The sequence below is a fragment of the Dipodomys spectabilis genome, unplaced genomic scaffold, assembly GCF_019054845.1.
Source record: "Dipodomys spectabilis isolate Male_0828 unplaced genomic scaffold, ASM1905484v1 ptg000073l, whole genome shotgun sequence".
Lineage (NCBI taxonomy): Eukaryota > Metazoa > Chordata > Mammalia > Rodentia > Heteromyidae > Dipodomys > Dipodomys spectabilis.
Genome location: NW_024870750.1, coordinates 8,184,954 through 8,212,703, shown reverse-complemented (window position 1 = coordinate 8,212,703; position 27,750 = coordinate 8,184,954). Strand labels below are relative to the sequence as shown.

At 43.5% G+C, this 27,750-nt stretch overlaps 1 protein-coding gene across 1 annotated transcript; it reads left to right on the top strand.

The window, feature by feature from the left end:
• The first annotated feature begins 42 nt into the window (after positions 1–42).
• LOC122110093 (coiled-coil domain-containing protein 170-like) lies at positions 43–27,750 on the top strand. The gene is made up of 9 exons (XM_042682609.1): positions 43–171; positions 1,857–1,985; positions 6,431–6,687; positions 8,579–8,711; positions 15,477–15,791; positions 17,001–17,201; positions 20,314–20,520; positions 22,553–22,771; positions 27,486–27,750. Exons 1-9 carry the CDS (start codon positions 43–45, stop codon positions 27,645–27,647), a joined length of 1,752 nt encoding a protein of 583 aa, XP_042538543.1. The 3' UTR covers positions 27,648–27,750.

Sequence of the window (27,750 nt, the reverse complement as noted above, 5' to 3'; positions counted from 1 at the left end):
TGGTCACCATTAGATGTGTTTCATGATTCTTGTGTCTCCAGCATGTCAAGCCCTCTCCAATCTTTAAACCACTCAGATTCAGGAATGGTTGCTACTGGGCAAATCAAAAGACCTAATGAGACTAAGTCATTAGAAGTCAAGAATCTATCAATCCGAAAAAATAGCCCAGCGGTGAGTTGTTCTCTGGTTTTTATTTCTCCTCCAGTGTGATAAGCGATCTTTGGTAGCACTATTGAGAGTTGAAAGTACAGGTCTAATTGCCCATTTTCTTAGTGTCCTGATCATTTTTGTTGTTGTTATTGTTAGTGAATGATGCAAAAAGCAAGGTCAAATGATCTCCTATTTCACCAGCATTGAGGCTTGATCTCAAGCCCTGGGTGCTCTCCCTTAGCTTTTCCATTCAAGAAAAGTTTATCCCCAATTAACTACCAAAAGAAGGAAGGGGAGCAGTGGCTCATGTGGTAGAGCACTAGCCTTGAGCATGAAAGGTTAGGAGCAGCACCCAGGCCCTGAGTTCAAGCCCCAGGACTAGCATGCATTTGCACGCGTGCGTGCGCGCACACAGACACACACACACAAATTAATTTTGTGCATAGGAATTTATTTGTAAACAAAAACCAAAACAAATACTGGTAAATCCTCCATCAGTGACTTTCAGGTAGTTCAAGTTCCTTAAAGTTTTTATGAGATGCACATAAAAATTTCCCATATTTTACATATTTTCTTTATTTTTGTTCTCTAAGAAATTAAATCTCTACAACCTAGATGTGCTACATTTACTTATGACTAGTACTATAAATTGTTGGGTAAGTATGTTTTAGAAAACTGAGTTCTGCTGACAGTTCATGCTTGTAATCCTAGCTATTCAGGAGGCTAACATCTGAGGATCTTCGCTTGAAGCCAGCCCAGGCAGAATAGTCCATATGACTCTTTTTGTTTGTTTGTGTCAGTTGTGGACTTGAACTCTGGGCCTAGGCACTGTCCCTGAGCTCTTCAGTTCAAAGCTAGCACTCTACTTCTTGAGCCACAGCACCACTTCCAGCTTTTTCGGTTTGTCTGGTGCTGAGGAATCAAACCCAGGGCCTCATGCATGTGAGGTAAGCACTCTACCACTGAGCCACCTACACAGCCCCCCATATGACTCTTATCTTGTTAACCAGCAAAAAGCCAGAAGTGGAGGAATGGCTCAAGTAGTAGAGGACCATCCTTTAGTGAAAAAGCTGAGACAGAGACCAGCTCCTAGTACTGGCACCAGAAAAAGGAAAGAAAGAAAGGAAAGAAAGAAAACTTAAAAGAAGTTTTTTAAGTCAGCATGTTACTTTTTTCTCCCTTGAACTTAACTTCAAAATGAATATTTTAAAGGTATGTTCTACTTAAAACTATCCCCCCTTTTTATTAGCCTATATCCATCATAGAAGAAGGAGAATTTTATTTTATTTATTTATTTATTTTGGGTCCGGTCGAGGGCCTGAACTCTGGGCCTGGGCGCTGTCCCTCAGCTCTTCAGCTCAAGGCTAGCGCTCTACCACTTGAGCCACAGCGCCACTTCCGGCTTTTTTTCTTTTTGCTTATGTGGTGCTGAGGAATCGAACCCAGGGCCTCAGGCATGCAAGGCAAGCGCTCTACCACTGAGCCACCTTCCCAGCCCAGGAGGAGAATTTTATTGGTACATCTCCATACATAGTAACTGCTGTATTTCAGTCACTTTCAGCCTCCTATCACATTTCCTTTACCCTTCTTTAAAACTCCTCATTTAGAGTTTGTATGGGCTGGAAAATTTGTGGGTTTTATTCACAGGTTTGAGGGGTAAGGGTGGATACAGGTTTAGTTAATTAACTGGAAGTTTCTCCTTGTAGATTTGTTTTGATCCATCTCTGAAAGTGGCTCCCACCAGGAACTCAATGATGTACACCAGAAGGGCAGCTGACCCAGCCTATACTGACCTTCCTGGAGTGCTAGTCAAAAACAAGAACCTTTTAGCTGAGGTATGTGATTTTTTAGAACCACACACTGGGAAATTGTATCTTCTGTAAATTAGGCAAACATTAGAGGCATGAACCACTAGCACCTGGCTTAGGCCTAAGTTTTGGGATTTTTTTTTGGTTTTGCCAGTCCTGGGGCTTGGTTTCAGGGCCTAGGTTCTGTCCCTGAGCCATGTTGTGCTCAAGGCTAGTGCTACCTCTTGAGCCACAGCATCACTTCCAGCCTTTTCTGTTTACGTGGTACTGAGGAATCAAACCCAGGAATCAAACCCAGGGCTTCTAGGCAAGTACTCTACCACTAACCCACATTCCCAGCCTGCCCTAAGTATTTTTAATGGAAGGGATGAATTCCTATTTTCAATATGCTACCAAATAGCAAATAGCCATTAGTTTTACCTAATTCTTGGTGAAACTTCTGTGTGGTGTCAATAGATAAAAGAAGACATAAGCTACATTTGCAGGAAATGCCTAGACTTTTACTCCCTATGATGAAGACTGGAGTATTCTCTAGAAATTCTTCAGTTGAGTCTGTTCTCTGGATTTATCACAAGAGGTAGACATACAGGTATCTCTGGTTGGAAGCTCAAAGGCCATTTTCATTGTTAGGGTACTATGATGTAGCTGTTCGTGTCTGTACTATCTACTTCTATTCTTTAAGCAAATGGCTCAGAATACTTAGGTTTGTGGGCCAGCCCTTTGAATAAGTGGCATGAGCCACCAGCACATGGCTCATGAGATTCTTTTTTTTTTTTTTTTGTCAGTCATGGGCCTGAACTCTGGGCTGGGCGCTGTCCCTCAGCTCTTCAGCTCAAGGCTAGCACTCTACCACTTGAGCCACAGCACCACTTCCGGCTTTTTTCTTTTTGCTTATGTGGTGCTGAGGAATCAAACCCAGGGCCTCATGCATGCAAGGCAAGCGCTCTACTACTGAGTCACCTTCCCAGTCCTCATGAGATTCTTATATCCACTTAACTACTAGAAAACTGGAAGTGAGCTGTGGCTCAAAGTGGTAGTGACTTAACCTTGAGCAAACGGGCTCAGGATCCCAGGCCTTGAGTTCAAGCCCCATGACCGAAAAAAAGAATCTGTCTCAGATTTGTTTGTTCCAGTGTCTCACACCTGTTATCTTACTTATTCAGTAGGCTAAGATCTGGGGATGACAATTTGAAACCCAAGAGATTCTTATCTCTTGGGCTTGGAATATGGCTTAGTGGTAGAGTGCTTGCCTCCCATGCATGAAGCCCTGGGTTCAATTCCTCACTACCACATACACAGAAAAAGTTGGAAGTGGCACGTGGCTCAAGTGGTAGTAGTACGAGCCATGAACAAAAGCAGCTCAGGGACAGAACCTAGACCCAGAGTTCAAGCCCCACGACTGGGGGGGGGAGGGGGAGAGAGCGAGAGCGAGAGAGAGAGAGAGAGAGAGAGAGAGAGAGAGAGAGAGAGAGAGAGAGAGAGAGAGAGAGAGAGGACTCTCATCTCCAATTAACTCCCAAAAGGGGAAGTGGAGTTTGGCTCAAGGGGTAGGATGCCAGCCTTAAGCAAAAAAATAAAACAAAACAAACAAAAAAGCAACTAAAGGACAACATCTAGCTTCTTCAGAGAACTTCAACTTTGCGATTGGAAAAAACAATGTTCCGTGGTACTGGGGATCAGATCTATAGTTTCATATATATATAGAGCATGTGCTTTTACCATTCCAGCCCTATTCATAGTTTTTCAAAAGCATATGACTTTTGGGCATGGTGACAGAGGCCCATAATCTTAGTCTTCAAAAGGCTGAGCAGAAAGATCAAGTTTGAGACCAGTTTGGCATCTGTAAGATTAATCTGAATATGATAGGAAATCAGAAGAGGTCAAGTGTTGTTACATGAAGCTCATCAATCAGAGGGAATAGCAGAACGAATTTGAATTACACATAAAAAAAGAGCAAAATTTGGGCAGAACAGTTGCCAACAATTTCTAAATCATCAATAGGTGGTTAGTGGGTAGTATCTACAATCCCCCAAATTGTTATTTTCCATTCAGCTGCTACAACATTTGTCAAAAATGGACTTATTAATTTGTAATGATCTGGATCAACAACTGTATCAGCCATATTCAAACTAATGCTTGTGTACTTAGAGACAGAAATCTTAGACATCCCATGGAAGAATTTGAACAATTTGACCCACATGCATAAATTGAACTGCTCCAATGTTCTGCTGGTAATATCTACATGTGAGAGGAAAGTAACCATTGTAGAAGACCAGAAAAAAAGTAATGAAGGAAGGAGAGAAAAAGGAGATAACTACTTTTTTAAAGTCAAGGAGATAGGTACCAGTGGCTCACACCTGTAATCCTAGCTCTTCAGAAGGCTGAAATCTGAGGATCATGGTTCAAAGCCAGCCCAGGCAGGAAAATCCCTGAGATACTTTTTTTTTTGTCAGTCATGGGGCTTGAACTCTGGGCTTGAGTGCTGTCCCTCAGCTCTTCAGCTAAAGGTGAGCACTCTACCACTTGAGTTACAACACCACTTCAGGTTTTCTGGTGGTTTATCAGAGATAAGAGTCTCTCGGACTTTCCTGCCCAGGGTGGCTTTGAACCCAGATCCTCAGATCTTAGCCTCCTGAGTAGCTAGGATTACAGGTGTGAGCCACCAGTGCCCGAATATTTTTGTGGGTTTTTGTACCAGTTCTGGGGCTTGAACTCAAGAGTCTCAAGGCTGACAGTCTACCACTTGAGCCACAGTTCTGCTTTGTCTGTTTGCTGCTTAATTCAAGATAACAATCTCATAGACTTCTCTGTCTGGACTGGCTTTGAACTGTGATGTTAATATTTAAGCCTCCTGAGTAGCTAGGATTACAGGTGTGGGCCAACAGCGTCCAGTTCCATTGATCACTTTTTTTTTTCTTTTTCTGGTCTAGGGCTTGAACTCAGGACTTGGGCACTGTCCCTGAGCTTCTTTGGCTCAAGGCTAGCAGGCTACCAGTTGAGCCACAGCGCCACTTCCTGCTTTCTCTGAGTAGTTTATTGGAAATAAGAGTCTCACAGACTTTTCTGCATGGCGGCGGGGTGGCTTCAAACCATGATCCTCAGATCTCAGCCTCTTGAGTAGCCAGGATAACAGGCCTGAGCCACTAGCACCTGGCTTCACTGATTATTTTTGAGAGGAGAGTTTCCAGAGCTTGGCATAAGGGATGAAAAATGGAATGGCGATAAAATCAAATTATATATATAAGGCATGGTGGTGCACGCTGGTAAGTTCCAGCTGCTGAAGTCTGAGGCTAGAAAATAAAGGGTAAACATAGGTTTCAACCTGAGCTCAATTCTTCCACTTCACTTTCATGACCTGATCTGTGCCCTCTGCCACTCCAGGTGCATTTCAGATAGCTTAGTTGCCTTTGCAGCTTTATTGTTGTTGTTGTTGTTATTATTATTATTGTGTGTGTGTGTGTGTGTGTGTGTGTGTGTGTGTTGTGTGTGTGTGTGTGCGCGCGCGCGCGCTGGTACTGGGGCTTGAATTCAGGGCTCTCCTCACTTGGCTTTTTCGCTTAAGGCTGGCACTCTACCACTTAAGCCACACCTGCACTTCGAGCTTCTCCATTTCCAGCTTCTTGCTGGTCACTCTTCTGCCTGGGCTGTCTTTGAATCTTGGTCCTAAGACCTCAGCCTCCTGAATAGCCAGGCTTATAGGTATGACCCACCAGCACTCAGCTTTAAATTACTTTTATTTCTACTTTTTGTGAGACAAGGTCTCACTATGTAGTCCAGGCTGGCCTTAAATGCGCTATCCTCAGATGTTCAGACTCTTCAGTGCTCGGGTTATAGGTATGCACAATCCAACATTAGCCTGCCTGCGCCTGCCTGCCTGCCTTCTTTTCTTTCCTTCCTTCTTTCCTTTTTCCTTCCTTCCCTCCTTCCCTTCTTCTTCCCCTCCTTCCCTCCATCTTCTTCTCTTTTTGCTGTGGTGCTTTATTCCTAGTCTCTCATTATTGATGTAATTTAAAGACTTAAACAATTTTAGTACGGGTATGAGTTAAGTCACTTATTCCAAACCCTGAGTGCCAATTTTATTTTATTAAAAAACGTCTTTAACATTGGGATATGCTAAAGGAAAAGAACTGAAAGCCTTTAATTTATTCTACAATAATGTATAGTTTAAATAACCATGATGATTTCACACTGTGAATATTTAAGATCAAGATAATAAATGATTTTTTGGGGAGGATCCGGTCATGGGGCCTGAACTCTGGGCCTGGGCGCTGTCCCTCAGCTCTTCAGCTCAAGGCTAGCACTCTACCGCTTGAGCCACAGCGCCATATCCAGCTTTTTTCTTTTTGCTTATGTGGTGCTGAGGAATCGAACCCAGGGCCTCATGCATGCAAGGCAAGCACTCTACCACTGAGCCCTCTTCCCAGCCCCAAGATAATAAATGATTTTAAGTAACACTTTCTGCCCCACATTAGCTAAGGAATCTTCAAAGCAAAATCTTCATAAAAGAAAGTTCACTGAAAGAAATGAAGACTGAGCTGGAAAGTTACAGAGAAAATAATGTGCAACAGTCATTACAGATAATATCCCTGAGAGATGATGTCAAGGATCTTCAGGAACTTATTGCTTCTCTAATGAGAATTAAGTGTTTGAAAAACACCAATATTAAGAGTCTTGAAAGAGGCAACTGCACTCTAACTGAAAGAGTTACAGAACTAGAAAAACGTCTAAGGTAGGGAATTTGCTGGTTTGTTTTTAAGCAAGTTTTTGTGATACATTTTAAAATAGTATATGAACTACACACTCCTAATTAATCTCAGAATTAGATCTAATAGAATTTCACTTTTTTTTTATTTCTTTAAAAACTTTATTTTTTGATAGTCAAATGGTCACAAAGGGGGATGTAATTTAACACACCCATTTATGCTTACAGTGCATTTTGATCAGAGTCATTCCCCGGCAACATACTTCTTTCCCTTGAATCACATGTAGTTTCTCGTTTTCTTTTTCATATATGTACACTGAATATGAGTGTATTCATCCCCAAAGACATTTACTACACAAAAATCCATCATTGCTGATTACTGTAGGTGTGCCAGTATAATTTTACCTTGTATGGTGGTTTCTTAGCTAATAATTTGCAAGGAAAATGGGAAATTAAAATAAACAGCGGGACCTCAAAAGTAAATGCCTGTATGAAGAGGAATTCGATCATGAGAACAAAATTGAAGGTGATCTGCTGAATCAGTTCAGCCATCTGTTTATCATCACCATTGTTAGTAATATTAACGGTCTTTAGTGAATTTATTATGTACCACATAGAATTTCACTTTTAAGGTTCATTTACCTTGCAGAATTAATCAATACTTCATTAGTTTTTGTGGTTAAATAATAATGCATTGTAAGTATATGCCACGTTTTGTTTGTCCATTTATTTCATGAAGGACACCTGGGTTACTTCCAGTTTTTTTGACTTGATTAATAATGTTGCTATGTGTATTCTTTTATAAGTTTTTATATAAACACATGTATTATTTTTCTTAGGTATTTGCTTTTGAAGTAAAATTGTTGGGTCATAGACTAACTCTATGTTTAAGCACTTGAAGTTACTTTTGAAGAATTGCCAGTTTGTACCACTTTGCATTCCCACCAGTGCATTCTTGTTATGTCTGTTTATTTAATATATATATATTGCCAGTCTTAAGGCTTGAACTTAGGGCCTGGGCACTGTCCCTGAGCTTCTTTTGCTCAAGACTAATGCTCTACTAGTTGAGCCACAACTTTTTGGTGATTAATTGAAGATTAAAAGTCTCACAAACTTTCCTGTCCCAGTTGGCTTCAAAAAAATTTTTTTTTTTGGTCAGTCACAGGGCTTGAACTCTGGACCTGAGTGCTGTCCCTCAGCTCTTCAGCTCAAGGCTAGCACTCTACCACTTGAGCCACAGCGCCACTTCTGGTTTTCTGGTGGTTTATTGGAGATAAGAGTCTCACAGACTTTTCTGCCCAGGCTGGCTTTGAACCATGATCCTCAGATCTCAGCCTCCTGAGTAGCTAGGATTACAGGCGTGAGCCACTGGCGCCCAGCATTGGCTTCAAAGTTCCATCCTATGATCTTAGCCTCCTGTTCCTCAGGTCTTGGCCTTTGAGTAGTGAAGATAACTAGCATGAGCCTCCAGCACCTGGCAGTATTTTTTTTTTCCTTGCCAGTCCTGGGGCTTGAACTCAGAGTCTGGGCACTGTCCCTGAGCCTCTTTGTGCTCAAGGGTAATACTCTACCACTTGAGCCACAGCTCTACTCCTGGCTTTTTCTGCTTATGTGGGACTGAGGAATCTAACCCAAGGCTTCATGCATGCTAGGCAAGCACTTTACCACTAAGCCACCTTACTAGCCCTATTTTTGTTTTTTTGAGACAGGGTTTCAATGACTTTGCTGCATCTGGCTTTAAACTCACAATTACACTGCCTCTGCTGTCTGAGTAGCTGGGAATATACACATGTAGTACCACATCTCTCAATATATTATAAGAGGAGGATATTTATTACTTTAAATATTCAACTAAAATTACATTGAGTTGTTTTGAGTTGGTTTCATGATGATATTACCTACTGATATCTTTCGTTAGAATACATCTGATTGAAAGAGGAAGAGCAGAGCGAAAGGCAGATCTTTTGGAGAAAAAGTTATTCACTTGCAGATTTCCTCCTTATATAAGTATGGAAGGACAAGAAGATTCCTTGGATATTGTTCCAGTGAGGGTGAGAATAAATTGTGAATGTTTTTGAAGAAGTGGGATTTTATCACCTCATGTTACTGACACTGTAATTCAGACACAAAGTCCCTGTCAGACAAGGTTTCTCTACCCATCCCTGTATACCTAAGAAAGAGGGGAGTGGATGAGAACAGAGAAAGGAAGTTTAATTGAACCCACTGGGAAAACAAAAGGACTTAGTGACCCTGAAGTTGTCTAGAATTAGAAAAATAAATCTTAAATTTAACTAGGAGAAAACATGATGATAAGAAGGTATGCATAATAGGGCTGGGAAGGTGGCTCAGTGGTAGAGCGCTTGCCTTGCATGCCAGAGGCCCTGGGTTCGATTCCTCAGCACCACATAAGCAAAAAGAAAAAAGCCGGAAGTGGCGTTGTGGCTCAAGTGGTAGAGCGCTAGCCTTGAGCTGAAGAGCTGAGGGACAGCGCCCAGACCCAGAGTTCAGGTCCCATGACCGGACCCCCCCCCCCAAAAAAAAAAAAAAAAAAAGAAGGTATGCATAGTTAAACCTGCCCTGGTGGAAGTCTGGCAGGATTTGATCGTAATTTCAGTCTTTGTCTCTGGACTAATTTTGGAGAAGTTCTTTTCTTACCACTTGGCCAGAACAAGAAAAAATGCCTTGGTGAGCCATCTCCTGAGCTTTTGGCTATCTTTTTTAAGGTAAGAAGATAGGGTTGGGAATGTGGCTTAGTGGTAGAGTGCTTGCCTTGCATGCATGAAGCCCTGGGTTCGATTCCTCAGTGCTACATACACAGAAATAGCTGGAAGTGGCGCTGTGGCTCAAGTGATTGAGTACTAGCCTTGAGCAAAAGAAGCCCAGGGACAGTGCCCAAACCCCAGAACTTGCAAAAAAAAAAAAAGATTAAAAAATGACCTCAGCACCTGTAATCCTAGATACTCAGGAGTCTGAGATCTGAGGATTGAGGTTCAGAGCCAGTCCAGGATAGTCCATGAAACATTTATCCAGTTAATCTCCAGAACATCAGAAAACCAGAAGTGGAACTCTGGCTTAAAGTGGTAGAGCATTAGTTTTGAGCACAAAAGCTCAGGGACAGCGTTCATGCACTGAGTTCAAGCCCCACAACCAGTGTGGTTGTAAAATGACTGCAGCAGGAAATATCTCAGAATAAGAGCACAGATATAAAGTGTGTATGGGGGCGGGGGCTTGGTACCCAGGTACTCAGCTTGAGAGACAGTAGTTAAATACTGAGTAACTTGGGGCTGGGAAGTTGGCTCAGTGGTAAAGTGCTTGCCTTGCATGCCTGAGGCCCTGGGTTCGATTCCTCAGCACCACATAAGCAAAAAGAAAAAAAAAAAAAAAAGCCAGAAGTTGCGCTGTGGCTCAAGTGGTAGAGCGCTAGCCTTGAGCTGAAGAGCTGAGGGACAGCGCCCAGGCCCAGAGTTCAGGCCCCATGACCGGACCCCCCAAAAAAAAAAAATACTGAGTAACTTGTTGGTCTTGTTAATGGAGGGCCAAGGAAACTGTACAGCATGGTAGACTGAAGGATCCTTCACATCCATCCCAGGGGACTACCCCGAGGCAAGCAGGCACAGGAGAAAGATTATTACAAAGTTTATTAGAGGGGCCATATTTCCCCCAAAAGGGAGCACATGGCATCTGGCCCTATCCAGTTAGCAGGAGGGTCTGGGGGGAGGTGGCGGTGTAGGAAGTGAGGTGGGAGTTCAGGTGGGTCTGGGCAGAGAGAGGGAGGGGCCAGCTGTATGGGGAACTCCAGGGCTGGGAGGAGCTCAGGTCTGGGTGGAGCTGAGGACCCAAGGTGGGCATAATGCTTACACTTCCCCTTTTGTTGTTTAATAACAGTAGGGGTACCAGGCCGGGGGATGGGTATGGGTGGAGGTCATTTCCTGCTGTAAAGGGGCGAGGTAGTCAGGGGTCCCTGCTTCGTTGCTTGGCCGGGTACCGTCCAAGAAGCATCTGCTTGACAGTTCGGTTGGTAAATGTCCTCCTTCTTCCTTGACAATAGTCATCTAAAATGCAAGACACAATAAAAGGCAAAAATTGCTGTTAGTACCCCAAGAGAGGAATAAACCATGGAGCAATTGATTCCCAGAAGGGGCAATCAAAGACCTGAAATTGCCTTTTCTGTCTCAGATTGGAGACATACCTGACTCCCGGCATCCTGGAGGAGGGGGAGTAAGACTTTTCCTGCTTTAGGATCACAGTAACCTGAGGAGGAGGTAGCAGAGATATTTAAAGGTACCAGAGCCATGGACTCTTTTGGCAACTTCCTGATGGCTTGGAGACATCAAGGAATCCCTGGAGCTGAAGTTTTTAGGGTCCAGATTTGCACTGGGCAAGGCAGGGCAGTGCAAGTGATGTCCCTAGTTGCCTATAGGAACAGGATGGCCTTGACTTGTTCCCAGGTGGTGTCCTGGGCGGGGGATGTTAACCTGTTAAAAGAGACTTTTGGAAAGGTTGGGCAAGAAGCTGACAAGGTGACAAGGTCAGTTAACATGAATGACATAGAAGAACACACCTTGGCCATGGGCCAGGAAAGTTCCATTTGGAGCATAAGCCCAGTTGTGGCCCAGTACAGGGAAGGAGGAATAACTGGACTCAGGGCAGGAAGGGGGTATCTAGGGTCTTTCAGCAACTGGGTAGGGGACTGGTTGGGAGTACTAGTCAGAGGCTGTAAGCATTGTGCCCACCTTGGGTCCTCAGTTCCACCCAGACCTGAGCTCCTCCCAGCCCTGGAGTTCCGACCATACAGCTGGCCCTTCTCTCTCTTCACTCAGACTCCTATTTACCTGACTTCCTACCTTCAGATCCTGCTGCTACCTAGATATTGGAGGGTGCCATGTGCTCCTTCTCCGGGGAAAATATGGCTCCTCTAATAAACCTTGTAATAATCTTTCTCCTGTGCCTGCCTGCCTCTGCGTGGTCCCCTGGGATGGCTGTGAAGGATCCTTTCAGAGGCTACTGTAAATACAAATAGTAACAAAGGCAAGACTGTTAACTTTCTGTCCAGTTAGAAGGTAGACAGGTATGGACATTAGGTGGGCAAGCAACTATTTCTCTTGCTCTCCCAGCTCTGATTAATTTTGAAAGGACGAGTGTAAAGTGACTCCATTTAGGATGTCATCTCTAAAGTACCCTGTTTTCGGATGCCCCCTCACAGACCACCAGAGACCACGATCAATGCAAACAGCAAAGAGTCGTTTATTGCAAGCTGGAGCTTGGTCCTCTGCGCGCTGGGCAACCGGTGACGCTAAGAGGCCCCGAGCATAGAATCAGCAGTTTTTATAGTATTGAACAAACAACTTTAAGGAAGTTTTACATAAGAAATTACATGATTGGTTAACATTTAGAGCAAGCTAAGGTGGGCAAATATGATTGGCTGACCTCTACATGAAAAATATCCTTGGTCCATAGCTTGACCACAAACGGTTATGAATCACACCTGGACCAACAGTATGCATGGCATGTTTCGCCCTGGGCTCTGAAGAACCAGTTGGTCGGAACATTATATGGTCGGAACATTATATGGTTTTAACTGAAACTCTTAGCCCTAGGTCACTCAGGAGCAAAGTCACTTGGGGGCAAACACCTGCCTTAAGCAGACGCCATCTATGGCTCCAAGAATTGTTTGTGCATGGCTTTCTGGCATAAATTCCTAGCATTGGGGCTAAAGTGGGCCATGAGTTAAGTTGCAGAACTGAGATGGGGTCTTAAGTAAAATGGAGTTGCTTAGGTTTCTCAATCTCCTCTTACTCCTCTCCGTGGTTTTCCATTGTCAGGACTGACTTTGTCCTGGGTGGGGAGGGGAGGTTCAGCGTTGATTGCTGGCATAGCTTGTCCCAGTTGGCATTTACTGGGTTTGGACTCAAGGCCTGGGCACTGTCCCTAAGCACTTCTGCTCGAGGCTAGTGCTCTACCACTGTTTTATTTTATTATTAGAGTCACAATGCCACTTTCAGCCTTCGGCTGGATACTTAGAGGTGAGAGTCTTAAGTCATGCCTCCAGCCTGGCTGCCTGCTGATTCGCTGGGAGATGGAGTTTTAGAGGGATTCTTTGTGCCCGGGATGGCTTTGAACTGTGGCAAAAGGAGTCTTTGTCACAAAAGCCCTTTTTATTTCCAATTAAAGCAACAGGAGATCAGTGAGATAGAGGTTCCCTATAACTTGCTGACAATTACTTGCCAGAGTTTTATAATAAAACCCAGTAGATGTTTTTAAACTACAACTGATTGGCACTCTAAGTACTACTGTCCATTGCCTCTGGGCAGCCTGTTTAAAGTGGTTTATATACAACATTTAACTTTTAACAAATGTACAGACCTTTTCTTGGGCTACAGCACCATAGCCTGTTTAACACTTGGTTTGGGTAGAGTTGAGGACCAAAGGGAGGGCATAATGCTTACACTAGAAGACTTTCAGATACATGGAGACTGCATAAGGAAGATCTGGAGACAGGAAAGTAGCAAGAAGGCCTTGAGAAGTTTATAAAGTTGGACTTCTCCTGTGGGCAGGAGGAGTTGGAGGAGAAGGCCAGCATTATCTGTCATTTTCTTCTTGTTAACTGTTAGGATCCATTACAACCATCCCAGGGGACCACATGGAGGCAGGCAGGCACAGGAGGACATTTATTATAAGGTTTATAAGAGAGGCTATATCTCCCCTGGGAGAAGGAGCAAAATGACATCTGTCCCTATCCAGATGGGTAGTTCTGGGGGTAGTTGGCAAGGTCAGTGTTGCCATAGGCTTGGGCGGAGAATGGGAGTGACCAGCTATATGGTGGGAACTCTAGGGCAGGGAGGAGCTCAGGTCTGGGTGGAGCTGAGACCAGCCGAGGTAGGGATAATGCTAGCATTAACAAGTGAAGCAGGCTGATTACAGGGGCACTGGGAAAGGTTGAGGAGACTGCCACTCTGTATTGAGATGAGGGCTTCCCAGCTTCCATACCAAATCATGGATCCCTAAGATCCACTCATGAAAAGCATTGCAGGTGTCTCTGAAGGAGACAAACCTCGTGACAGTCCTTAGTAAAGATGTATTTTAGTATAATAGGAGAAGATAGACATAAAAAAGGAGAGACATTTCCTGCTTCCCACCCAGAAAATGGAAGCTAAAGACTCAAACTGGGAGAATACACTTGTAGTCAGGCCATCTAACCCTCAGACAATGGTTTCAGGGGGTAAGGTGGGACAGCCCCACTCAAAGCTCAGGTGACTGACCTTTCTTTACTTCCTTTTGCCAGATTTTGCTTTCATTCTTTCTTTTTACTCTTTGAAGGAGACTTTTAAGTTGTGTGTGTGTGTGTGTGTGTGTGTGTGTACGCACATGCACATGCATACATGCATGCATACAAGTACAGGGGCTTGAACTCAGGGCCTGGGTACTTTTCCTTAGCTTTTTCTGCTCAAGCCTGGTGCTGCAGCTCCACTCCTAGACATTTTTGTTTCCTGTTTAATTGAAGATAAGAGTCTCATGGACTTTTCTTGCCAAAGCTTGGTTTGGCAAATCTCGTGTCAACCAGCTTCACCACCTTTCTCTCTCTCTCTCTCTCTTTCTTTCTTTCTTTCCTTCCTTCCTTCTTTCTTCCTTCCTCTTTCTTTCTTTCTTTCTCTTTCTTTCTTTCGAGTTTTTTTATCAGTCATGGGGCTTGAACTCTGTGCCTGAGCACTGTCCCTCAGCTCTTCAGCTCAAGGCTAGTGCTCTACCACTTTGAACCTCAGTGCCACTGCCGGTTTTCTAGTGGTTAATTGGAGATGAGTGATAGGATAAATTAAACTTTGCCAGACAGCCAGGTACAGAGAACAAAGAAAGGCTTATTGCCAAGAAAGGGTCTGACAAGACCCCCTACTCACAAGGGAGAAGTGAGAAACAGCGCCACCAGCTATTGTCAGAGGTGACCTATATAACCTAGGAGGTTTAGGAGGGGCTAGAAGAGGCTCCTAGGCAGAGACCCTGGTGTGGATTTGAGGGCCAGGGGCTTCATCATGGCAGACTAAGATTTATGGCTGCTGTCCAAATAATAGATAAAAGGGGCCCTGCAGCTGCCCAGACCTCAAGGTCACTCTAAGGGGCTCTTGTTGCCTTCTATGGTGGTAGCTGCCCCAGAGAAGTGCCATCTCAAGGTAATGGGGGTTGGAGGCTGATTATTTACTGCCTTTACTACATGGGCCTAGTGTTGCCTAGGAAGGGAGCATGCTAAGCTGTGGAGAGGGGAAGGAGTGGACTAAGCTATGGGAAGGGAAGTCGTTTCACTAACAATAATAGTCTCCTGCCTGGGCTGGCTTTGAACTGTGATCCTCAGATCTCAGCCTCCTGAGTAGCTAGGATTATAGGCATGAGCCACTGGCACCCTGCTCATTCTTTCTTCTTACTGAGGGTCCTTTCTCCAGTAGTTTTGAACTATTGCTATATTATTTAGGTCAAAACAAGGAAAGTAGATGTCTCCTCTATTGTTTCAAGTAGGAGAGGAAGATGGAGTGGTAGGTGCTCACGTGGTAAAGCACCTGCTTTGGTTTTGTTTTGTTTTGTTTTGTCAGTCATGGGCTTGAACTCTGGGCCTGGGCGCTATCCATCAGCTCTTCATCTCAAGGCGAGTGCTCTACCGCTTGAGCCACAGCATCACATCTGGTAAAGCACCTGCTTAGCAAGTACCAGGCCCTAAATGAACTCATGTACCACTCAAACACATAAGCGTGCATACACGTATGTGTGCATGCACATGCACACACACACACATACACACACAGAAAGTTTAATCTGTATTTTGGTATATTTAGGATATGGGTGAAGCCATTGTGGCTACCAATATTGACAGCAACAACAGTTTTTACTCTGATGGACTAAATGATGGACAGAAAATCTGGGAAACATGTCCACAGGATTTGCTGCTTGAGGAAAACCAAGCATGTGAGTTAGACAGACCTCCATATTCCTGGAGCTGGGAATCTAAACCCATGCAATCTCAACATCAGAATTTCCTCGACCAGTTGTCCACTCTTCTGAGTGACAGCATTGGCCCCATACCCGCCACAGAGGAAGCTGTGAAAGAGAGGATCCAGGAAATTGGTGCAAGTGAACAGTCATGGAAATCTGTAAGTATAGCTGTGAGAAATTTTCTTTCCAATGAGGTTCTTTTTTTTTGGGTGGGGGGGGTCCGGTGGTGGGGCCTGAACTCTGGGCCTGGCACTGTCCCTCAGCTCTTCAGCTCAAGGCTAGCACTCTACCACTTGAGCCACAGCTGCCACTTCTGGCTTTTTTCTGTTTATGTGGTGCTGAGGAATGGAACCCAGGGCCTCATGCATGTGAGGCAAGCACTCTACCACTGGGCCAACTTCCCAGCCCCACAACAAATTTTTTTAAGTTAATATATTGAATTATTCTCAACTGAACTAAGCATTCATCAAGTATTAACATATTTCATCCTTGCAACTATGCTGTCAGGTAGTAACCACACCCCTTCACCTTATTTTAAAACTGAAACTGAGGCACAAGAGAGGGTGAGTAACCTGTCCAAGAGCACACAGCTGGCAAATCACCGAACTGGGATTCATTAATGGCAGGGCTCCATGCTATATCTTCTCCAATATGGTAAAGTCAACCTACCTATTCTCTTCCATCACTGTAGTAATGAAAGGATAACCAAAATCACAATTCACAACCACAAAGTTTACTGAGCACTTCTCAAAAGAATCGCATTGGATGGGCTGGGAAGGTGGCTCAGTGGTAGAGCGCTTGCCTTGCATGCATGAGGCCCTGGGTTCGATTCCTCAGCACCACATAAACAAAAAGAAAAAAGCCGGAAGTGGCGCTGTGGCTCAAGTGGTAGAGTGCTAGCCTTGAGCTGAAGAGCTGAGGGATAGCACCCAGGCCCAGAGTTCAGGTCCTCGACCGGACCCCCCCCAAAAAAATTAAAATTGTGCCAGACTAGGGCTTGTATCCAGGGCCATTGCACAGTCCCTTTGCTTTTTCCCTCAAGGCTGGTGCTCTACCACTTGAGCCATACTTCCACTCCTGGCTCTTTGCTGGTTAATTGGAGAAAAAGAGTCTCATAGGCTTTCTTGCCCAAACTGGCTTTGAGTCATACCCTCAGATCTCAGCCTCCCTGAGTAGCTGGAAATGTAGGCATGGGCCACCAGTGTCTTAATCTACTAAAAATGTCAAATCTCTTAAGAAGTTTTTCCTCCTCACCAATTTCAGTAACTTATTGTCAGCATGATGTCAGTATTAATACAAATTTGCGCATTGGTTAAGTGATGCAGAAAGCATAGTGCATCAGGAAGCTTTTGTACTTATTCTTACAGAGAACAGAAGACCTGCATCGGGAAATTCAGACACTCAGTAGACGTGTAGAGAAGCTGCAGCATGTTTATGAAGAATCAGCTGAGCAATCCCTAGCAATGGAAGAAAATGATAAAGATCACAAAAGGCTCTTACAATATCAGGAAGGAAACATAGCTGTCAACGACTTTTCTCAAGGGAGCTTAGACTTGGATGGGAAGAAAGCAAGAATTTCCCCCAATGTAAGCATTTCTTTGAGTATGAAAATGATTTTATGCTTTATGTCATTTATACTGCCTATGTTTTTCTTTTTCTTTCTTTTTTGTTGGTTGTAGAGCTTGAACTCTGGGCCTGGTTACTGTCCCTCAGCTCCTCAGCTCAAGGTGAGCACTCTACCACTTGAGCCACAGTGCCCACTTCCATCTTTTTCTGTGTATGTGGTGCTGGGGAATCGAACCCAGGGCCTTATGCATGCAAGGCAAGCTCTCTACCACTGAGCCACCTTCCCAGCCCCTGTTTTGCTTAATTAATAGAAAGGATTTGCTACAGATCCTGTGTTTTTTATTTATTTTTAATTTAATTAATTTATTTATTTTTGTTGGTCGTGGAGCTTGAACTCTGGGACTGGGTGCTGTCCCTCCCCTCTTCAGCTCAAGGCTCTACCGCTTGAGCCACAGTGCCACTTCTGGTTTTCTGGTGGTTTATTGGAGATGAGTCTCACGGACTTTCCTGCCCAGGCTGGCTTTGAACTATGATCCTCAGATCTCAGCCTCCTGAGTAGCTAAAATTACAAGCTTGAGCCACTGACACCTGGCTTATATAAACTTTTGTATAAACTCTTTCCTTGTCTGCTTCCTGCTCTCCTGCATTGATAAGGAAGAAGTTGCCCCCGAAAGTCTGATGAAATGTGTCAGTTGCAATACAATTTATCTTCAGGAGATTCTGTTTCCCTACCCATGGCATTAAATATATTAGATTAATTTCATTGCTTGAGGTTTGGTGAAGAGAGCAAGTGAAATTCTCGTTATGTTTTGTTTCTCTGGCATTTCCATCTCTTTCCCTAAGGTCCTAAACTAGGCCTCTTCCCAGTAGGTACGTCTCCTCCAGGGAAGGTCTTAAGTGAGATCCTAGGCTCAATTCTAGATATTATTACCTGTTCATTTCCTGTTTAGCATCACATTCCCACTCATCTCCACTTTAATCTTCCCAATATAATTATTTCTCAGTGAAATCCATACTCAACACTTACTTCACTATACTTTTAATATTCATTTTAATCTTTTTTTGTTTGAATAGTATATCAGGTAATTCTCTATAAAATTTTGACATTTATTTTTCTCTCCCAAAGTTTTTTATTTCTTGCTTCAATCTGGGTTTTTTTCAGTGGGTCTGGGCGTCACTATGATCCTGTGAGTTTTCTTCATCTTCTGGTTAGAATTCACTATTTTTGCAATCTTATGTCTTCCTCTTCTTTTTTTTTTTTTTTTTCAGTCATGAGGCTTGAACTCTGGGCCTGAATGCTGTCCCTAAGCTCTTCAGCTCAAAGTGAGCAATCTACCATTTGAGCCACTGTGCCATTTCCAGTTTTCTAGTGGCTTATTGGAGATAAGAGTCTCATGAACTTTCCTGCTCAGGCTGGCTTTGAACTGTGATCCTTGGATCTCAGCCTCCTGAGTAGCTAGGATTATAGGCTTGAGCCGCTGATGCCTGGTACATGCTCTCTCTCTCTCTCTCTCTCTCTCTCTCTCTCTCTTTCTCTCTCTTAACTTTCTTATTTTGCTGGAACACACATCCTCCAATAGCTTCCTAAGAAATTATGTCTTGGATAGATATTTTTCTTTGAGTCCTTGTATAAATGAGAGATATTATTATTTTTTTTTTTTTGTCGGTCGTGGGGCTTGAACTCTGGGCCTGGGCACTGTCCCTCAGCTCTTCAGCTCAAGGAGAGCGCTCTACCACTTGAGCTACAGTGCCACTTCCAGTTTTCTGGTGGTTTATTGGAGATAGGAGTCTCACGGTCTCTCCTGCCCAGGCTGGCTTTGAACCGCGATCCTCAGATCTCAGCCTCCTGAGTAGCTAGGATTACAGGCGTGAGCCACCAGTGCCCGGCTGAGAGATATTATTATCTTCATATTCAGTTGATGGTTAGGTGTAGACTTTATTTTCACACAGAGATTTGAAGACACTAATTCTTTAATTTCCAGGTTGCAATGAAAAAAAATGGTGGTATTCTTATTCCTCTTCCTTAACACGTTACTTTTTGTTGTGTGTATGCCAGTTTTAGTGCTTGAACTCAAGGCTTGAGCACTGCTTCTGAGCTTTTTTGCTGTTTTCTCATATATTTTTTATATAATCTCTGGTAAATCTTTTTTTTTTTTTTTTGGGCCCGGTCATGGGGCCTGAACTCTGGGCCTGGGCGCTGTCCCTCAGCTCTTCAGCTCAAGGCTAGCGCTCTACCACTTGAGCCACAGCACCACTTCCGGCTTTTTGCTTATGTGGTGCTGAGGAATCGAACCCAGGGCCTCGAGCATGCAAGGCAAGCGCTCTACCACTGAGCCACCTTCCCAGCCCCTCTGGTAAATCTTATTTTATCATAAAAATTTATTTTTTGACATTTATATTGCCTTTTGCATATTATGAATAATGGTCTAAAGAATATCTGTGTTCAGGGCTGGGAAGGTGGATCAGTGGTAGAGTTCTTGCCTTGCATGTATGAAGCGCCCTAGGTTCGATTCCTCAGCACCACATAAGTAGAAAAAGCCGGGAGTGGCACTGTGGCTCACGTGGTAGAGTGCTAGCCTTGAGCTGAAGAGCTGAGGGACAGTGCCCAGGCCCAGATTCAAGCCCCATGACTAACAACAAAAAATATACTTATTTCGTTATAATACATTGTAGAAAAGATGAAATTATTTGTTATTGTTTATTATTTATAAAATTTATACCACTAATTTGTCATTTTATTGTCATATTTTTATTATTTTAATATTCATTTGTGGTGAAAATATTCTATTTAGGTATTTATTAAATCTGCACTTCATTAGTCTAGAATAGATATGGTATTATGGTGGCATAGTACAACAATTTTTTTTTTTTTGTCGGTCATGGGGGCTGAACTCTGGGCCTGGGAGCTGTCCCTCAGCTCTTCAGCTCAAGGCAAGCGTTTTACCACTTGAGCCACAGTTCTATTTCTGGCTTTTCTCTGCTTATGTGGTGCTGAGGAATCAAACCCAGGGCCTCATGCATGCGAGGCAAGCACTCTACCACTAAGCCAACTTCCCAGCCCTAGTACAGCAATTTAAAGCATATTTTTTCCCAATACTTTTAATTTCTATAAAGGAAAATCTCAAGACTCAAAACTCACAGATAAATGAGCATAAGCAGTTAAAAGAGTTAGAGATGTTATTGGATATTCGGCAGAATTTGCAGATGGATACAGTGCCAAGAATGGAGGAGAAAATTCAGAAACTTCAGAAACAGCTCAGTGATTTGAAATTGTCAAATAAAAATATGAAAACTCAACTGACAAGAGTAAATGTCCTTAAAGTAAGTAAAAGAAGTAAGACTTCCAAAATCCACTTAAGCTTTGGCCCATGACTAGTCAGGAACCGGACACTAGCTCTTAGCTTTTTCTGCCCAAGTTTAGTGCTCACTACTTAAGTTACAGATCTTCCAGCTTTTTAGTGTTTAATTGGAGAGAGGAGTCTCATAGACTTTCCTGCCTGGGGTTGGCTTTGGGCCAGGTCTCAGACTCCTGAAATAGCTAGGACTATAGGTTTGAGCCTCTACCAGTGTCCAGCTATACATGAACTTTGTGTGTGTGTGTGCGCGCGTGTGCGCACGCGTTCATGCATGTGCTCTGGTTCTGAGTAGCTAGGGCTACAGGTGTGAGCACCTGGCTCTACATGAGTTTAAAAAAATTAAAATGAAGCTGGGCGTTGGTGGCTCATGACTGTAATCCTAGCTACTCAGGAGGCTGAGATCTGAGGATCGTGTTCAAAGCCAGCCTAGGCAGGAAAGTCTGTGAGACTTATCTCCAATAAACCACTAGAAAACCGGAAGCATTGTAGCTCAATCGGTAGAGTGCTGGCCTTGAGCTTAAGAGCTCAAGTGAGCTTAAGTGCCCAAGCCCAGAGTTCAAGCCCCACGACCAACCCAAAAAAAAAAAAAAAAGATTCTGCACACTGGGTACTGGGTACTTGTGTGGCTCAAATGGTAGAGTACCAACCTTGAGAAAATAAGCTAAGGAAGAGCTAAGAAAGAGGCCCTGAGTTCAAGCCCCAGTACCCGTTTTTTTTTAAAATTCCTCTTTGGAACTTGTAGCTTTGGTTGTTTATTTCAAAAGTAAGTTGAGCCTTCAACCAAATATGCACTGAATTATTTATCAACATTCTAGTTTCTTAACAATATTTCTTTTTTTTTTTTTTTTTTGCCGGTCATGGGGCCTGAACTCTGGGCCTGGGCGCTGTCCCTCAGCTCTTCAGCTCAAGGCTAGCGCTCTACCACTGGAGCCGAAGTGCCACTTCCGGCTTTTTCTGTTTATATGGTGCTGAGGAATCGAACCCAGGGCCTCATGCTTGCAAGGCATGCACTCTACCGCTGAGCTACCTTCCCAGCCCCTCTTAACAATATTTCTTTAGAACCAATTGTTTTCCCTCTTTCTGTATTTGGCTAATGTAAATTGTAAGATTTTTATTTATTTATTTTTTTGGTCGTGGGGCTTGAACTCTGGGCCTGGGCACTGTCCCCTTCAGCTCAAGGTGAGCGCTCTACCACTTCAGCCACAGTGCCACTTCCTAAGTAGCTAGGATTACAGACGTTAGCCACTGGCACCCGGCAAATTGTAAGATCTTTGAGGACATACTATATACCTGAAACTGTGTAAAGCCCACAAACCAAGTTGACAAAAATGCTAAGTAAGCCAGGTACTTGTGGTTCACACCTGTAATACTAGCTATTCAGGAGCCTAAGAGCCTAAAATCACGGTTCAAAGTCAGCCTGAGCAGGAAAGTCTGTGAGACTCTTATCTCTAATTAATCACCAGAGAGGCTGGGAAGGTGTCTCAGTGGTAGAGTGCTTGCCTTGCATGCATGAGGTCCTGGGTTCCATTCCTCAGCACCACATAAGCAGAAAAAGCCAGAAGTGGCGCTGCGGCTCAATTGGTAGAGCTCTAGCCTTGAGCTGAAGAGCTGAGGGACAGGACCCAGGCCCAGAGTTCAGGCCCCACAACTGACCAAAATCAAAAACAAAAACAATCAACCACTAGAAAACCAGAAGGGGTATTGTGGCTTAAAGTGGCAGAGTGCTAGCCTTGAGCAAAAATAGCTCAGGGACAGTGCCCAGGCAAGAGTCAAGCCTCATGACCCACCAAAAAAAAAAAAAAGCTAATTAAATGTTGGTTATTAATGAACCTGAAGGTACAAACATGTCCTTAATTCAGAAACTGTGGGAGTTTAAAAATTTCAATATATCTTTTCAGAATTAAAGGTGTAGGGTGGGTGGAAGCATGAGTGATATCTGTTATTTATCAGTGATTAAATCACAGTCTTCTTTTGACCTACCTTTTACCCTCTCACAGGACAAAACAATTGAAAAGCTCAGACAATCGTTAACAAAAGTTGAAATGACAAAGGAGAAACCAGCTACGGAAGCAGACAATTTGAAAGCAACATTAGTTTCTGCAGAGCAAGAGTTGAAATCAGACTCTGAGGGCGCCCCTCAGCTGCTGTGTGGGGTGGCTCCTGAGCTCCCCGCAGCTAAGAGTACACCTGAAGGAGTATCAGGGCGAGAACAAGAGGTATTTTTTTTTTCTAATTACTGTATTAAATTAACTGAAATGATAAACACATCAACTTCGATTAACTAACTGAAAAAATTTAGAGAATTTCTTGGTTCCTAGCATCCAACCTAAGTTAAACTACCTACCCTCTGGAAGGGCACCTAGCCCCTCAAAGGACCTTTCTTCTTGGCATATGTACCACAGCTTATACATGACTGACTGAGAGCTAATTTTCTCTGTAGAACATGAATCACGGACACTGACAACTATAGAGTTTCATGGTTTCTGTGCCAGGAGAGCATCTCAAGAAAAGGGCTTTACTAGACAAGTTTAGGTCAAGTGCTTTCCTCTGTGAATCCTTACTGGCTGAAGATGAGATTTTAGTTTAGCTTAGGTTTCTATGCATATCCTCTGGCTAATCAGTAGGGTAAGGTTTTGTCAAAGAATACAAGCTTTGAGAAAATCATGTGTGTGGTTATTTTTTGTCACATTCTAAAATAGGACAGTGCTTCTAAACATGCTTAGATTTTCCCTGTACTTATAAAGCAAATGTCCTTCCCCTCCTCCCTCTTCCTCTCCCTCCCCACTCCTTCCTCCTTCCTCTTCTTCCATTTCCCAGCAGTGCAGGAAATCCTTTTAGTTGTCTTAATCTTCAGGTGAATGAAGGCTGGGTTTACTTACTAGGTTTCTTTACCCAATATTGCCCCCTTCTGTTGGCACAGTGAAGGCAGCTTCGAAAGTCTCAAAGAGCCTTTTCCTTTGGGGGAAAGGATGGGTGATGTCTGATTCTGCAATTCTCTCCTGTTTGTTCAAGTCCCTTAATTCCCATGGTTTGCCATTTCCCTTTCCCTTACTCCCAAGCCTCTAAGGAACACCTCAAATCCCAAGTACTCTGCAACCTCCCCTCAGAAACCTTGCCCTCAGGAACTGCCGTCTCTGGTCTCTATGCTTCGAAGCTTCTTTCTTGTTCTTTTCCACTTGCCGGCATTCTGATCTGCCCCTTCTCAGACTGTTCACAGTATTTCTCCACTTGTGAACTGCTTTTTGGGGGGGGTTGGAGGGGGTGTCAGTCATGGGCTTGAACTGTGGCCTGGGCGCTGTCCTTCAGCTCTTCAGTTCAAGGACAGCTACCACTTGAGCCACCAGGCCACGTCTGGTTTTCTGGGGTTTACTGGAGATAAGAGTTTCACAGACTTTCCTGCCTGGGCTGGCTTTGAACCATGATTCTCAGATCTCAGCCACCTGAGTAGCTAGGGTTATGGGCATGAGCCACCATACCTGGCTGTGAAGTGGGCTGTGTTCCATACAAGAGGATGCAGGACACACTCTTCCCTCCAGCTGCCTGTACAGCATTAGGATATTCATTTCCCCCACTCCTATACAAATCGAAGGCTGAGATGTTCTCTACATGTTACTTATTTATTGTGCCAGTACTATAGCACTTGAGCTCAGGATCTCCTGCTCTTGCTTAATTTTTTTTTTTACCCAAGGCTGGTGTTCTGCCACTTTAGCCACAGTTCAACTTCAAGCTTTTTGGTGGTTCATTGGAAATGAGAATCTCATGGACTTTTCTGCCTGGGCTGGTTTTGAACCTTGATTCTCAAATCTCAACCTCTGCAGTACAGGCCTGAGCCACCAGCACCAGTTGATCAGTATGACTTTAATAAGTATCTCTGGATAGTCATTGTTATAAAACAAAGCATAAATTCAAAGAGACAAGTCTTAGCCACTGGGCTTTGTGTCATATGTAAAGTCCCAACATCTTGGGAGTCTGAGGTAGGAAGACCACTTAAGAACAGAAGTTGGAAGTTGAAGAAGAGCCTTAGCAGCATAGTGATACCCCATTTAAACAAACAAAAAAAGATAGCCAGGCGCCAGTGGCATTTCTATAGTCATAGATACTCACACTCTTACTCCAATTAAGCAGCAATTAAAAGCCAGAAGTAGAACCATGGCTCAAGTGGTCAAGTGTAGAGTGCCAGCCTTGAGAAAAAAGCAAAGGGACCTTGCCAAGGTCCTAAGTTCAAACTCTAGTACTATGTGCACATATACGCACAGACACGTATACACACACACAATACACACATACAAGGTAATTGCTTAGTGGCTGGAAAATATTAAGCAATGTTATAATTAGGTTTAGTTGACAAAACATAAGAAAAATTATTAAAATGCAAATGAAATTTTAAAGAATTATTGTGATAAAGCAAGTCATTTTCTTAAGAATAGCATTTGATAGAGGTTGATAGAATAAGAGTGCCTCCAGGAAACCTAGCTGTCCCCACCTTTTTGATCCTTATGATCTTTGTGATGCTCTTGAAGAGTCTTCCTTCCAGAAGGTCTTCATGATGCTAGTAGCCATTTATGATCAATTATATCCAACAACAAATGAAATAGTAGAAGTAGGCTTAGCAGCCTTCCCTGAAGTGTTCAATGAGTTTTAGAAATTTAAATCTGAAGCCAGGCACCGGTGGCTCATGCCTGTAATCCTAGCTACTCAGGAGGCTGAGATCTGAGGATCGAGGTTCAAAGCCAGCCCGGGCAGGAAAGTCCGTGAGACTCTTATCTCCAATAAACCACTAGAAAGCCGGAAGTGGCACTGTGGCACAAGTGGTAGAGCGCTCGCCTTGAGCTGAAGAGCGCAGGGACAGTGCTCAGGCCCAGAGTTCAAGCCCCACGACCAACCAAAAAAATAAAATAAAAAATTTAAATCTGAAAAATCTCTTACAGCCTGAAGGATAAAGACATCCAACTTGTGCTTGAACTACAGTTAGATCTTCTGAAGAGACTAGTGGAAGACTTTTGGATAGGCCATACCAACTTGTTCGTTCTTTGGTAGAAGTACTTCACATTTTTCACATTTCTTTTTTGGATTAAACAGGTTTATGTCAGCAATTTAAACAAGTTGTACATAAAGGTGAAATAAAATGTTAAGTATTAAAAAAAAAAAAAAAGAATAGCATTTGAAGCCGGGCACTGGTGGCTCACGCCTGTAATCCTAGCTACTCAGGAGGCTGAGATCTGGGGATCACGGTTCAAAGCCAGCCTGGGCAGGAAAGTCTGTGAGACTCTTATCTCCAATAAAACACTAGAAAACTGGAAGTGGCGCTGTGGCTCAAGCAGTAGAGCGCTCGACTTGAGCTGAAGAGCACAGGAACAGTGCCTAAGCCCAGAGTTCAAGCCCCACGACCGACAAGAAAATAAAATAAAATAAAATAGCATTTGAACCCTGCATGGTGGCATATACCTGTAATCCTTCCCAGCACCCAGTCTCAGCAAGTCTGTAAGCAAGCTGAAGCAAGAGGAGGAGAATCACAAGTTTGAAGAAAGCTTAGATTATAGAAGTACACTTTCTGAAAAGAAAAGATAGAATGCACTTGAATATAGAATATATTTAGTAGAGAAAGGTTTTGAGTGGTTGGCTGCACAAACCTATAATCTTTGCTGCTTATGAAATAGATATGGAAGGATTATACTCAAGGCTATCAAGCATGGGGTGGGGAGGAGTTAGCAAAACTATCTGAAAAAACTAGCCAGACTTGATGGTTCCTGCCTACAATCCCAACTATGAAGGAGCAGAAGAGGAAGACGTGGGTCAGCAGCTGGCCCCAGGCAAAAGCACCGAGAGCTAGGAAAAAAATAACTAAAAGCAAAAAGGGCTGGGGGCACAGCTCAACTGATAAAGCACTTGTCTTAGCAAATGTGAGGTCCTAAGTTCAAAACCCCAGTAGGCAGGCACTGGTGGGTCACATCTGTAATCCTAGCTGCTGAGGGTTCAAAGCCCAATCAGGCAGAAAAATTTGAGAGTTGTTTTTTTTTTTTGTCGGTCATGGGTCTTGAACTCTGGGCCTGGGTGCTATCCCTGAGCTATTCAGCTCAATGTGAGCTCTTACCACTTGAGCCACAGTGCCACTTGTAGTTTTCTGGTGGTTAATTGGAGATAAGAGTCTCATGGACTTTCCTGCCCAGGCTGGCTTTGAACCATGATCCTCAGATCTCAGCCTCCTGAGTAGCTAGGATTACAGGCACATGTACAAAAATTTGAGATTCTTATCTCCAATTAACCAGGAATAAAAAACTGGGCTGGAAATGTGGTTTAAGTGGCAGAGTCTTGAGTAAGCCCCTGAATTCAAGCCCCAGTACTGGCATAAAAGAGTTCATAAGAATAAAGCTGGGTGCCAGTAGCTCATGGCTGTAATCCTACCTACTCAGGAGGCTGAGATCTGAGGATCAAGGTTCAAAGCCAGCCTGAGCAGGAACATCAACATCCGTGATACTCTGATCTTCAATAAACCACCAGAAAACCTGAAGTGGTGCTGTGGCTCAAGTGGTCGAGCGATAGCCTTGAGTTGAAGAGCTCAGGGACAGTGTCCAAGCCCAGAGTTCAAGTCCCACGACCTATCAAAAAAAAGAAAGTTTCGGGCTGGGAAGGTGGCTCAGTGGTAGAGCGCTTGCCTTGCATGCCTGAGACCCTGGGTTCGATTCCTCAGCACCACATAAGCAAAAAAGAAAAAAGCCGGAGGTGGTGCTGTGGCTCAAGTGGTAGAGTGCTAGCCTTGAGCTGAAGAGCTGAGGGACAGCACCCAGGCCCAGAGTTTAGGCCCCACGACCGGACCAAAAAAAAAAAGTTTCATAAGAGTAAAATTCTAGTATCAATTTCCTTGTACCTAATAAGTGGATGATACATCACAAACAAATGACATATCACAATTATCATGTTGATTTTTTATAGCTCAGTGACTTTCGAGAAACTATTATGAAGATGCTAGGACTGAACATGAAAACAGCAGACAAGGAAGTCATTAATCAGCTAAAGCTCATTGTACAAGTTTATGAAATATCTAAGAAACCAAAGATTTCTTCTGGTTGTAAGACTGCACAAGACAATCAGTAAAGAAGTTCTGTCTTTTCAGTGCTGCCAAGAAGTTAGCAGATATGATTGCTAGTGTCTTGAATATGATTACATTATAAATAAAATGCACTGAAAAATTTCACTT